Genomic DNA, 14,155 nt, shown 5'->3' on the forward strand with positions numbered 1-14,155 from the left:
TAAGTTTGTTCTCTTTTTCAATAGTTTATACAAATTGTATCTAAAATTTAATGTCAATATCTCCATTTATTTATGTATTTGTTGATCTGGTGGTTTGGCATTTGTTCTGAGGTTGTTCCTCAGTTGCACCTTTTATAGTTGTCAACTAAAAATTTCTGTTTCAATTTATCAATGTGATAGGATGATGAGCATGTATTTAGTTCTAAAAAAATTGTTAGTTATATATATATTTTTTTCATAGTAATGTCATTGAAGTAAAAACTTTGTGAGTTAGGTAGAGCTATGTTTCATGTGTGATTTCACATTAATATTCATAACTGCTAGTGTTCTTTATTTTTTGTGATCGCATTAACATATTTATATTCTACTTTCATTGTGTTGTTTACAAATGTTATTTTTTCTAATAGTAGGTAGGCATGGCAAGGAAAGGTAAGAGGAAAGGTAAAGGCATTAGTGAGTCTCAAGACTCTCAACTACAAGAAACTCAGTCAACTAGGCCTTCCTTTGATCATAATGAAGTTTCTGAACAAGAGCTCTCACAAATTCTACGTCCATCATCTGAGCCTCAAACTGATGAAGAAGCACATCAGGCCTCTAATTCCATTATAATAGGTAGTATTACATTATATACCTTTTTTTTTATCGCATTTACTTATATTCATAATTTATGTTGTGATTTGGTTGCACCTTCATTATTGCACTTCCACCAAGGATCTGCATCATGCATAACAGTTCCAAATCCATCATATTTCTATAGCATCATTACAAGTGGTTGGTTGAGAATATTGATGATCTTACACGTTTCTTTGTTAGAAGTTTGAATTTCATAATAGTGATCCAATTGATGATAAAAATTGTTGATTTATTCAAAGAATTAAGATGACCGAGGTAAATGATGTATCAAAGAGGATGAAATGAAAAAGGTCGAGGGAAATTGATGTACATAGAACAATAACATTAGTATGTTGGGAGTTTTAGACCCATGAAGGGGAGGGAGTAGAAGTTCAGTAATAAAATGGACAAGCTTGATACTGTCTTTAGTTGCCCTTTCTGCAATCATGGAACTAGTGTCGAATGCTGTATGTTAAGTATTTTTATTAAAATTCATTTCCCTCTGGTACGTGATGTTCTGAAGATAGTTTCCATCTTATTGAGTTTTTGTCTCTCTTGTTATGCACCTTTTGCTGAGATTGTTCACGACGCATGCAAATTTTAAGAAGTTCTATTTCCAGTGTACTGGGGTTGTGCTTTGCGCCTATTGAATGGTTCATTTACCTATAAAAAACTTTTGAGAAGTTATGAAAATGGGGCAGCTTAAATTCTGGTTAAAATCTATCAACTGGATGTCCATATTTTACATCTACTAAATTGTTGTATCATACCCAACTGAAATTGATAAAATCATTTTGTTATTTTTAGAGGGAAAAATAATTCTTCTAGTTTTTTTTTTCATGGTATAATTTTCATTAGTTAGATAATGTGAGTGGGAATTTTATTTTTAACATGAGATAAAATATCCTTAATAGCATTGAAGTTCTTGTGCTACCTAATAATTCTTCAATCTAGTAGCAGGGTATGCAACCATGCACCCAAATTAAATGTTAGCTGGAATCAAAGCTTTAAGCATGATTTTTTTTTTTTGGTTAATTTCTTTTGCTGTTAAAATAATATTCTTGTGCTTGAATATGTGAGAGATCAACAACAGATGTTAAATACGATTCTTTCCCTTATTGGGAGAGCTTCTTTTTCTTTTCTTTTTTTCTTACAAGTGACAAGAAGAATCAATTTCTTGTGGCACTAGCATTATTTATTAAAAAATTGACATAATTCTAGATAATTATGTCAATAGGTACACGTTCTTTATCAAATTTTTATTATTACTTGTTTCATCAATAGGTACTAATGCTGGAAAAAAGAGGGGTCGAGGAAAGGCTAAAGGCATCAATGCCAAAGATGGTCAAATAGAGGCTGAGATTTATGATGGCAAGTGAGTGACTTATTGCTATGTTGGTTTATTGAAATTAATTATGGTATCATAGCTATATGATATTGTTAACATGTTTGATATTTTTCGAATTATTACACCAAAAGCCACTCAAGAGATTACCATTCTTTTTCACCAAAAACTTAATAAAGCTTGGACAACTTTTACAGAATACCCGAATTTTGAGCTAGAGACTTTATATGCTCAATACAGAGCTCAATGCTTTAAGCATAAGCAGCTTGATGAGGAAGTCAAGAAGGCACTTATAGAATCAGTGAAACACCGCTATTCTGACTGGATGTTTTGCTTTAGAAATCCTGTTTTTCAGAAGTACAAAGTAAAAAAAGATCGTTACAAGGATGGTCCTTCCTTCATTCCTACACCTTTTTGGAAAGAGATGGTGGATAAATGGATGGAGGGAGATTGGGGGGTGAGTATAAATGAAATACATGTCATAAATTCTCTCACTCTCTCTCTCTAACCATTATTTGTTAATATTTTCATAGAAACTAATGTTCTAGTGTATGAACAATGCATGTAGGAGACAAGTTCGACAAATAAGGAAAACAAAAATAAGTCTAAAATTTTCTCCACTACAGGTTCTATACCAATGGCCAAGTACAAATATAAAATGGTATATTATATTATCATCAAATAGTTTTACATTTTATTGTGTATTTACATAGTTTAATAACTTTACCAATGTTTTTTTTTTCTTTTAAATATTGCAGTATCTTGAGACGGGCTCTGAGCCTAGCCCCATTGATTGCTTTAAGAAATTTCACACAAAGAAGGATGGCAAAGAATGGGCAACTGATCATGCTAAGACATTATATGTATGCAACTTATACCAAAATTTTAATTTTGTTATCAACTTTAGTTTTTTTGTTCTTTTGATTATCCACGTAGGGACGGAGCTAGGACTTGGAATTTGAGGGGGGCGACTTTGCTGTTGGCTGCGTGTAGAACTTTGTCTTTTGGCTTTATTGCTTAACTACTAAGGAGTTTTATTTATTTATTTTTGTGTGTTTTTAACAAAATTATTTCATTTAAAAAATTTTAAAGGATCGAGCTATTTGTTGGGCTAATTTTTTTGGGCTTGTATATTTTGTTTAAGATTTTAGATCAAATTTTTTTATGACCTCTAAAAAGAGGAAAATACTAAAATTACAAATTTTTTTTTACAAATTGCTAATGTGGTGAGTGGTTATTGGTAAGTTAAAAAGTGATATAAGAGGGCCTAAATGCAAACTAATAAGAATTTACAAACTCAGTAGTTTGTAAAAATGTTGTAGAAAATTTTGTGGCTATAGCATTACTCGTAAAAAATCAATGGTATTGTTAAGGGGGGTAAAGTGTAATTTTATAAAAAAAAATTGCTAAAATTAGTACCTATATAATACTAGAATTTTGAAAAAAAATTTAGTCCTTGGTCCAACTATGCCTCCGTCTCTGTATCCACGTGGTTTTTATTTATGTGTAGGAAAAAATGGATGCCATAAAGGCCAAAGTTGTTTCTGGAGGTACAAAGACAAATGATTATCAAATCTTTCATGAAATGGTTGGTGAACCAAGTCATGGTCGTGTTTTTGGCATGGGAATAGGTATTTAGGCTAATGATGTGTATGGCTTAACTTCATCTGGTAAAGGTTGTAGCAAACTTTGCAAAGAAGATTTTACAAAAGAAAAAGAAGATTTGGAGGCACGTCTTAGAGAAGAAATGGATTCCAAACTTGCAAAAGTTGTGGAGAAGCTTGAGGAGAAGTTTGCACAAAAGTTGCAGTCGATGGGCATACCACAACAATCTAACATAGATCCACGTGGTTTTTATTTATGTGTAGGAAAAAATGGATGCCATAAAGGCCAAAGTTGTTTCTGAAGGTACTAAGACAAATGATTATCAAATCTTTCATGAAATGGTTGGTGAACCAAGTCATGGTTGTGTTCTTGGGATGGGAATAGGTATTTAGGCTAATGATGTGTACGGCTTAACTTCATCTGGTAAAGGTTGTAGCAAACATTGCAAAGAAGATTTTACAAAAGAAAAAGAAGATTTGGAGGCACGTCTTAGAGAGGAAATGGATTCCAAACTTGCAAAAGTTGTGGAGAAGCTTGAGGAGAAGTTTGCACAAAAGTTGCAGTCGATGGGCATACCACAACAATCTAACATAGATCCAACTACCAAGGTACAATCTCAAACTTATGCTTTTGCCTCTTGGATCTTCTACAACTTTCTATTGGTTTGTTGTGTTTACAGCTTGCATCTATTATAATATTATATTATTTTATATTTAGTTTTGATAAAAAATAATAGGACTATGACACTATCTACTGTTTTGACAGCTGTGTATAGGTTTTGTATTTAATTTTGTATATCATATGTGTTTTGTGGTTCACGTTTTTCACAATTGTCATATTATTTTAATTTATATTTAATTTTGATAGTGGTTTAAGTAATCAAATTAAGTTATTGTTATTGTTAAATTAAAAAAAAAAAAAAGTTACCCTGAGCAGTCTAGGGATACTGGAACTGGCAACTGCTCATGTGGTCACTTTATGCCTCCATAAGTAGTCTGTAGGGATGTTGCACACTGTTTTAAATACAAAGCAGTGAATAGCAAAGCTGACTTTTTAACTAGTCTCAGAACCTCTTTACTGAAAAGGTAAGTTGCAATACAACTTTCCTTGCTTATAGCTTATCCGAGACCATAAGGAGTTTACTGTTATTTATGATATATTATTATATGATTAGGTTTGATATGGTATATGTGTACTTATTTATTAAAGCATTGATACAAATACAAATTCCCTTTAACTGTTTCATTTTAACTCATGTTTAATGTTTTTTTTTTTTTTTTAATTTTTTAGGATGGTACTAGCAGAGATGAAGATGACAACTCAAACAATAACATAGAGGTTGAAAACAACTTGGAGGGTGACTCAAAGGAAGACTAATAGATCTTGTCATAATTCTAGTTGTTTTAGTTTAAAACAAGGTTTAAATTCAGGATTTTTTTTGTATATTTTATATTTTAAAGTTTGAACTTATATGAATTTTTATCTTTTGATGGATCAATTTTTAGTAATTATTGGACTATTGTATCAATTTTTAGTAATTATTGTACTATTGTAACATGATAGTTAAACAAAAATGATATAAAATAAATTATAAATAAATAAATAATTAAATATTTCAAAAATTATATAAAATATTACCACTGATGACATAAAAATTTGTTCATAAATAACTTTACAGTGACGACAAAGTCCCTCGCAATTAATAGAATAGCGAAACTCCTTAACCTCTTGCAAAAATGTTTTAAGTGATAGCGTAATGTCGTCACTATTATTCCTAACTAATTGCGAGGGGGTTAAAATATTTTGCAAATAAATTTTACCGACATCATTATTTGTCTCGTCGTTAATTTGAAATTTGCAAATAACTAATTGCGAGGGTATAAAGGTCCTCACAAATAGTTATTAACGACGACCGCTTCCCCCCGCTAAAAATAAGTTGCAAGAGGTTAAAAGTCCTCACAAATAAATCTTAGCGATGTCATTATTTGTCACTAAAAAGTATGCCGTCAATTTGGAATTCGCAAATAACTAATTGCGAGGGTATAAAGGTCCTCACAAATAGTTGATAACAACGATTGTTTTCCATCGCTAAAAATAAGTCGTTGACTTTTCTCGTCATTTGGTAATATATTTGTGAGGGCGAATTTGTTCAGTACCGACGGTGGATTGCCCTCGTAAATTATTTATTTGCAAAGGTATGGTCGCAAAATCTCTTTTAGCAACAAGAGCAAATATGACAGCTTTCGAGGGCCATATGCCCTCACTAATAACCTATTGCGATGATATTTGAATTTTTGTTAGGGTATTTTACCCTCGCTAGTAGACTCTTTTCTTGTAGTGTTCTCGTGCTTGATAGAGAGTATTTGTGATCTATTGTCTTACAGAAGAGGATACTAACAATGCCAAAGCTGAAAACAATTTTAAACAAGTTAAATATGAGAGTTTTGAGACATCTCAAACTATAATTGAGCAAGATAGAGATTTTTTGAAATTCTGAATAAAGTGATTTCAATGGTTGCTGCAATTTATGCAGTGAAACTCATAAAGAAGATCTAGTTTTTGTATGTGGACGGTATTTCTGCTCTAAGGAAGACATGCAAATGCATCTGAACAAGAAAATTTGCTCCTTTCCGATGTCTTTAGACTTTTTTAATAGTTCTTATTTTTTTAGCATTAAGATATGACATCGTTTGTTTGATGTAATAGCTTGTAAAATGTCAAATTTATATGTTATTTAATTGAATTATTTAGTGGCAATTGTCCTGTGAATTTATTTCAATTCAATTAATTTTATTTCTTGAATTAATGGGATTAATGCATGACCTCAAAATAATGATTTAACATAACATAATTTTTTCTGCTTTGTAAAAATAACAAAATATTACTAGATTTCATCAATTCTATATATATATATATATTATATCTAAAATTTGAAGCGTAGCATTTATTGTTGCTACACTCCAGTTGAGCCATATCAGCGTCCATGTCATTATATTTTTTCTTTTCAATTTTCCTATAATTGTTTTTAACATTTATACTTTTCCAACCTTTCTCCCCCTCTTACCTTTTTATCTCCCCACTACTTCTCCAATATTTCTCCCTCCCTTCCCTTTTCATCTCCCCACTACCCTCTACATTAATATCATTCTTCCTCTTCCCCTTCATCTTTTTTTATTTTTGTCTCTTCTTAGTTACACCCTCTTACTATAAATTCGTCACTATCTCTTCCATTTTATGCATAGTTTTCCCTCACAAAACAAAGGTTCTCTCTCTCTCTCTCTCAATTTTTTGGTGGATTTTTATTTTTATTTTTCTTGTATCTCTGCTTTAGGCTAATAATTTTTTATATTCTTTAGAACTCTACTTTAGGTTAATGCGATTTAGTTTTTTTTTGGGTTCTCTTTGATTGTTAAATTTTATCTTATTGCATTATAATATATATTTTAGGGACTCAATTTGGATTTGACCCTGAGTATGAATGGGTTTTCAGCCCAACAAGCCCAAACAATAAATTTGTAGAGAGTGGGTTAAAGGTTTAGGCGCTGGCCGTCGTTCACCAAGCATGAACTCTCTTTTATTAAAAAATACTTAGAGTTTATTCACAACTGGGGGGATGTTCCTCAGCCCGTGGCCGAGGAGCCCCTTTTCTTCTTCTTCTTCCCCCCCCCCTTTTTTTACTTTACTTGCTTTTCTTATATAGTCTTCATCTTCCTACCTCCTTCTTCCATCTGTTGATCATTCATTCGCCTCTCTTCTGGCCGTCCGTCCCATCAGAGGCCTTATCAGTACTCAAGTGGTTCACTCTGATCAACGTTGCCCTGCTAAGGGGTTATATCCCCATTAATGCGGCCAGAGGGGTTAGGTGAATGCATTAAGTGTGAATGTGACAGCTTGCTCTGGGCTTGTTCCTTCTCAAAAATTATCCTTTGTATGCCGAGGACGAAGAGGTCCTCGGCGTGGGTCAAAAAAGAGGCTTTCCCCAACTTAGCCTTGGATGGTCAGTCTTCCTCGATGCCGGCCTTGGGCCTACTACGCGATGGGCTGAGGCTGTCAGGCCACGGGCCCACATATATATATATATATATATATATCTAAAAACTGAAGTGTAGCATTTATTGTTGCTACGCTCCAGTTAAGTCATATCAGCGTCCATGTTATTATTTTTTTTCTTTTTAATTTTTTTATAATTGTTTTTAACATTTATTTTTTTAATATTTATACTTCTCTAACCTTTCTCCCTCCCTTACCTTTTTATCTCCCCACTACTTTTTCAACATTTATCCCTCTCTTACCTTTTCATCTCCCCTCTACCCTCTACACTAACATCATTCTTCCTCTTCCCTTTATCTTCTTTTATTTTTGTCTCTTCTTATTTACATCCTCTTACTATAAATTCGTCACTATCTCTTCCATTGATAAAATGTTTTTTTGTTATTTTTTATTGTCAAATGTTATCCTATTGCGTTATAAAATTTAAAGATAATATATAAGAATATATATATATATATATATATATATATATATATATATATTATTCTATTACATAACTTGATTTGGGTAATTTGGTATTTATTGTTATCTATTTTATTTTTACTTTTTTTTTCTTCTCATCTCATTTTATTCAATATTTTAACTCGGCCACATTCTCCATATAATTAAATTATTTATATTTTCTCTTATTTTTTATTTTAAAAAATTAAACATATAATATTTTATTTAAATTCAAATAAATAAAATTGTACTCATTTTTTTAACATTTACACTTTTTCCAACCTTTTGCGTTCCCTTTACTTTTTCATCTTCCCACCATCCTCTATCTTAATATCACTCTTCATTTTTCCCTTTATCTTTCTTTATATTGTTTCTTCTTCTTATTATCCTTTTAGTAGAAATTTGACATTCTCTCTTTCATTATATGCATAATTTTTCCTTACAATTTTTTTTCTCTCTTTCTCACTCAATTTTTGGTGGATTTTTTTTTTTTTTTTTTTTTTTGCATATCTGCTTTGGGTTGATAAATTTTTGTGTATTTTTGAACTCAACTTTAGGTTGATGCGATTTAATTGTGTATTAATTTTTTTTTTTTGGGTTCACTTTGACTGTTAAATTTTATCATATTGCATTATAAAGAATAAAAGATAGTATATAAGAATGTAATATTATTATATTACATAGCATGATTTGGATAATTTGGTGTTTATAGTTATATCTTTTACTTTTACTTTTTTTTCTTCTCATATTATTTTATTCAACACTTAAATTCAACCACATCCTCCATATGTTCAATTATTATTATATTAGATTCTATATTTTTTAAAAGTCAATATTTGTTATTTGAAATAATGTTTTAAATTAGAAGTTTTTTATTTTTTATTTATTTTAGTGTAACATAATATATTTTGTAGTTGGATATTATATATAGTAAGATTAGTATGAAAACACAATGCAATAAAAAAGTTATCTTTTATTTTATAGTGTGAGAACTGTCATGCCCCAAACTTGATACCTGGATTTGTGACCATGACCGACATGCTAATATCAAGCCTAAACCTGATATTAACAAGAACCAACTTAACTCTTACAAAACTTTTAGCAAAACTTCCCTTTTTCATTCATTCTTGTTTCTTTACTTCTTGATATAACTCTTCACTTGACATTCAGAGCATCTACACTGTACTAAAAAATAATATAATCCACCAGTTACTCAAATTCTAAATTTCACATAATACATTTCTGAATACTTTGAGGTACACCACTTTCTTTAGATCCTAAAATACACAATACTACAAAACTAAACATCAAATTGCTAATTTGGAATCTATACTTTTTAAAACTAAAACCAACTCATTCCAAAACTCGACTAAGACTCCCTATGCTCCAAATTAAAACCTGTTGACTAAAATATAATAGGGTGAGCTGCGAAGCCCAGTAAAGGTAAGATATATGAGAATTTAATAAGGATGCATGTAAATCAATTCATTTCATTTTATAAATATTTGGATAAGATAACATCTTTTCATGCATAGTATTTTATACTATTTATAATAATAACTTATACGCTCTTCATATGAAAATAATTGTTCTCCTTTTTTCTTATCAGAATAATATTATCAAAACTTTTCGGATTGAATTTCTTTCATTCCTTACAAAGTCACCATATATATTTTCATTACAAAATAATTATTTTAACTTAAATCAGATAATCGGTAGCTTTGTCTTAAACTGGAAGCATCTTAAAGAATAATAAAACTTTCCTTCATAAACTTCTTTTCGTAAAATATTATAACTTTCATAATCATAAAACTTAACGTTTCATAAAAACAGATATCTGTTAACTTTTTAATATAAGCTTGTACTAACTTCTTCTTTTCATGAGAGTTTTTAACTTTCCACAATGCATTTAACAAAATAATTCTCTCCTGCTCCAAATTAAAACCTATTGACTGAAATATAATAGGGTGAGTTGCGAAGCCTAGTAAAGGTAAGATATATGAGAATTTAATAAGGATGCATGTAAATCAATTCATTTCATTTTATAAATATTAGGATAACAGAACATCTTTTCATGCATAGTATTTTATACTATTTATAATAATAACTTATACACTCTTCATATGAAAATAATTGTTCTCCTTTTTTCTTATCAGAATAATATTATCAAAACTTTTCAGATTGAATTTCTTTCATTCCTTACAAAGTCACCATATATATTTTCATTACAAAATAATCATTTTAACTTAAATTAGATAATTGGTAGCTTTGTCTTAAACTGGAAGCATCTTAAAGAATAATAAAACTTTCCTTCATAAACTTCTTTTCGTAAAATATTATAACTTTCATAATCATAAAACTTAACGTTTCATAAAAATAGATATATGTTAACTTTTTAATATAAACTTGTACTAACTTCTTCTTTTCATGAGAGTTTTTAACTTTCCATAATGCATTTAACAAAATAATTCTCTCATGATTAATAAACTTCTTTTTGTAAAATATTATAACTTTCATAATCATAAAACTTAATGTTTCATAAAAACAGATATTTGTTAACTTTTTAATATAAGCTTGTACTAACTTCTTCTTTTTATGAGAGTTTTTAACTTTCCACAATGCATTTAACAAAATAATTCTCTCATAATTAATAACACAATATAGCTGTTCATAAATACATATTGGTTAGTCCATATCTGATAAATCTATACCTATTTGGGAGGCTTCTAGCACAACAATGCTAGGCATCCAGCATTCCCCACAATGACAGGTATTCTCGGGATCACATCATAATACATATCTTCCAACCATCGAGGTAGGTTGGCTTCCTCCACAAGTTGGCCGTAACCAACAAGGGCGGGTACAGCAGAGCCAGTCCCACTTAATGGCCAATCATATAACATTTTCCATGGAAAGCCAGTAATTAACCCCTACTGGCAGAGTTTAGATCACCAGAGAACATAACCCGAAAACATTTCATACTTATACATCGTATTGAAATTCATAGTTTGCATTTCCATTGTTTTCTTTAAACATCATGTTCGTGGAATTAGTAATAGCATCAATATGCTTAAATCATATACATAAGGTTTCGAAAGCTCACAAACATATCTTTGTCTGAATAATGATTATATGTCATATCTCTAATAAAAAACCTTTTAATGCATAATATACTTCAAAATAACCTCATGATTTACGAAATGCCCATATAATTTATCCCTTACCTGAAAGCAGAGGAACTGAGAGCCTAAAGTCGAAGGAGCTTAAACTTGAAAACTGGTAACACCTAAACCAAAATCAAAACTTATTACTATCCATTATTCCTTATCATAAATTTACACATTTATCTCAAAGCCTATCTCTTAGAATCAAGGAAATCCTAATCCCACCTCAAAGAGGTTCCCTAAACACAAAATACATTCATCAACATCATAATGTACCAAACTAAAGAGAAACCCACATTCTCATATTCATATCATATCTCCAAAAGAGCCACTTCATTTCAAAAGGTGCTTTGAGCTTAGGGCAATAATGCATGCATAAACATAAAATCCTATAAGCATGGTCATGTAACCATATACACTCATAAGGCAACATACAGCATGTGGAACAAAATAGCTTCATAAATATAACCGTCGAATGGTTTAGAACCTCTCCTTTAGAGTACTAAACCTTGAACCAAGTTATACAAAATTAATCTATGATCTAAACATACCAAAAGATAAGCATATTAATTTATAGCTCAAAACATTCACCCTAACTTCAAAATTAAATCCACAAAGTTAGAGTTATCCTATCCTGTTTACTGCTCATTTCAGCAGCAAAAGCCCCATTTGTAAAATACAAATGGGCTGTCCACACATATCCAAATGTCATGAAATTTTACAGAACTACTTCCCTAGATGTCTAGTATCTATCATAAAAATTTCGGAGTCAAAGCATAAAACCATGATTTATTAAAAATCATACAAGACAACATGTTCAAATCTGTCCTGACAGAAATTTATGCAATTTAGAAATTAAACCATTATTTTTATATTGATCCAAATTCTGTGAGACCGCTTCCATTACATCCATATGTGTCTTAGATTTCATAAAAACTACTCCTAGCATCCTAATTCACAAAATATGATTTAATACATATTTTTCTTGTTGTAAACATCAAATCTGTCACAGAGACAGTTTCAGTACATATTCTTACAAAATCATCAATAAATAGCAATAGGCCTTATGAAATTGGGTATTTTTATACCCATACTATACATACTAAAATATGATAATAAGCATTCAATTGATCACAATATCATCCAACTTTAAAATCACTAAAATAGAATCATAGATCAGCCTCTAAAATCAGAATAGAGGATAAAGAAGTAAAAATAAACAAATGAAGTTTTGATTACTTACTCCCAAACTTTGAAGCTGAAATTTTAGTGTTAACCTTTTAATGTCTTCTTTAGAGAGGGATGTATTGTTTTGGTGAGAGAGGGAGGGCTGCCATGTAAGAGCAAAGGAAGAAGAAGGAACAAGAACAAGGAAAAGAGTAGAGAAAGGGGGGCTGGACTTTCTGATCTGGTGCAGCCAAGAAAATAAAATAAGGAGAGTGGACATGGGGTGGATACGTGGGATGCTAAGGAAGAAAATCACAGCCCACCTTTTTTTTTTCAACTTTTTGGCATTCACACTTACACTTTTCTACAAAGAATAATATCACTTTACACACACACACACACATATATATATTTATATATAACTTACAAGTTCATGATCTCCTAATTTCACAAACCACAAATACCATTACTAAAATTCCATGAAGAAATCATGTATTCTGAGATGAGAGTAGCTAGAACCCTTACCAAGTTTATGGTTCTTGAGGGGAATTAGAGGTAGAGAGCTTGAGAGAGTTTTCTTTCTTTTGGTGTTGGAGCCGTGGGCATGAGAAGGAGGGAGCTTCTTGATTGTTCTATTGGCTTGGAGAGAGTCAAGTAAGAGGTAAGATGGAGACTTATCTTTCTTTGGTGTGTGGACCCATGAGTTTGACAAAAGGAACCCAAGAGAGCTTCCTAGCTCTTTCCTTATGAGAAAAGAGAGTAAAGTGAGGGGAGAAATTTCAGATTTTCTTCTTGGACCCGTTGGAATAGGGAGGGAGAGTTTCATGGAATTTCTAGTTACATTGAAAAGTCAAAGAAGAGATTTGGTGGAGTTTTTTTCATTGCATGGCCGCCCAAGAGGTCTTTGGGTTTGTCCACATGCATGGTACTTTGTCATTAGGTGTGTTGAATTTCCATTGGTTGCTCGTGGGTGGAATTTCTACTATAATATCTCATACATCATACATATTTAAAACACCAACAACTACATATATATATATATATATATATATCTCATAACTTAACCATTTAATATAATTTTGCACATACTAACTATATATTTATAATACAAATAGTCATTTCAATTATTTATAATCTTTACAATTCTTATTCAAAGATATTATAAAATAATATGCTTATTAAATACTCTTATATTAATTATAAAAAGAAAGTAGCTTAAAATAGTAATTAACCACTTAAACACATAGTTTAATTATAAAATTGGGTCGGGATGTTACAAGAACTATTATACTAACTTATAACCAAACATGAACCCAAAAAAAAACTAATAACCATGAATACTATTAATATGTATGCGAATCTATTTTTCTCCAAAACATAGATCAACATCTCTTTCTTTCTCACAAATGATAAATCATATATCATAAAGTGAAAATATAAAATGAAATAAAATGAAAAAACAATTTTTTTTCATCATATGAACATATGAATAAATCCCGCAATATATAACTCTTCAAATTCATAAAACACATGATTACTTAGATTATATAGTAAAATAAGACCAACTTATCCATCATGACATTGCAATATTGTCTAGATATAATTATATAAAAGTAACATTTTGTTGATCTTGTCTTATAAACCAAAAGTACCATCTATATAGCTAATAATATCTTTAAAAAATAACATATGACGAAGAATTCTTAATTTAAATAGTAGATTATATATATAAATTATCTAATACAAACGTCTATTAGAAGATAGAATCAAT

The 14,155-nt window shown here is 30.4% G+C and overlaps 1 protein-coding gene and 1 long non-coding RNA gene across 3 annotated transcripts; one reads left to right on the forward strand and one right to left on the reverse strand.

The window, feature by feature from the left end:
* The first annotated feature begins 2,307 nt into the window (after window positions 1-2,307).
* On the forward strand, window positions 2,308-5,090 carry LOC136064867 (uncharacterized). Of its 2 annotated transcripts, XR_010626520.1 has the most exons (5): window positions 2,308-2,414; window positions 2,526-2,618; window positions 2,716-2,820; window positions 3,468-4,170; window positions 4,853-5,090. XR_010626520.1 is itself a non-coding variant. In XM_065767241.1 (4 exons), the coding sequence occupies exons 1-4, from the start codon at window positions 2,382-2,384 to the stop codon at window positions 3,594-3,596; spliced, it is 360 nt and encodes a 119-aa protein (XP_065623313.1). In that variant the 5' UTR covers window positions 2,308-2,381; the 3' UTR covers window positions 3,597-4,278. The 2 variants fall into 2 exon arrangements, 1 of the variants encoding a protein (XP_065623313.1); XM_065767241.1 differs by lacking the exon at window positions 4,853-5,090 and having other exon boundaries at window positions 3,468-4,278.
* Window positions 5,091-9,006: 3,916 nt separating this feature from the next.
* LOC136064868 (uncharacterized) lies at window positions 9,007-13,349 on the reverse strand. Its single transcript, XR_010626521.1, has 2 exons — window positions 12,910-13,349; window positions 9,007-11,339 (listed from the first exon to the last, which is right to left on the reverse strand). It is a non-coding gene; the product is annotated as an uncharacterized LOC136064868 (long non-coding RNA).
* Between the last annotated feature and the right edge of the window lie 806 nt (window positions 13,350-14,155).

This window comes from Quercus suber, unplaced genomic scaffold (assembly GCF_002906115.3).
Source record: "Quercus suber isolate HL8 unplaced genomic scaffold, Cork oak 2.0 scaffold_785, whole genome shotgun sequence".
Taxonomy (NCBI): Eukaryota; Viridiplantae; Streptophyta; class Magnoliopsida; order Fagales; family Fagaceae; genus Quercus; species Quercus suber.

What these genes read in the sequence shown, in the direction of transcription:
- LOC136064867 (XM_065767241.1), top strand. Translation starts at nt 2,382, where the DNA reads ATGGTGGATAAATGGATGGAGGGAGATTGGGGG. An exon ending in GGATGGAGGGAGATTGGGGG is followed by an intron (nt 2,415 to 2,525) that starts GTGAGTATAAAT and finishes CAATGCATGTAG; the next exon opens with GAGACAAGTTCGACAAATAA. An exon ending in CCAAGTACAAATATAAAATG is followed by an intron (nt 2,619 to 2,715) that starts GTATATTATATT and finishes TAAATATTGCAG; the next exon opens with TATCTTGAGACGGGCTCTGA.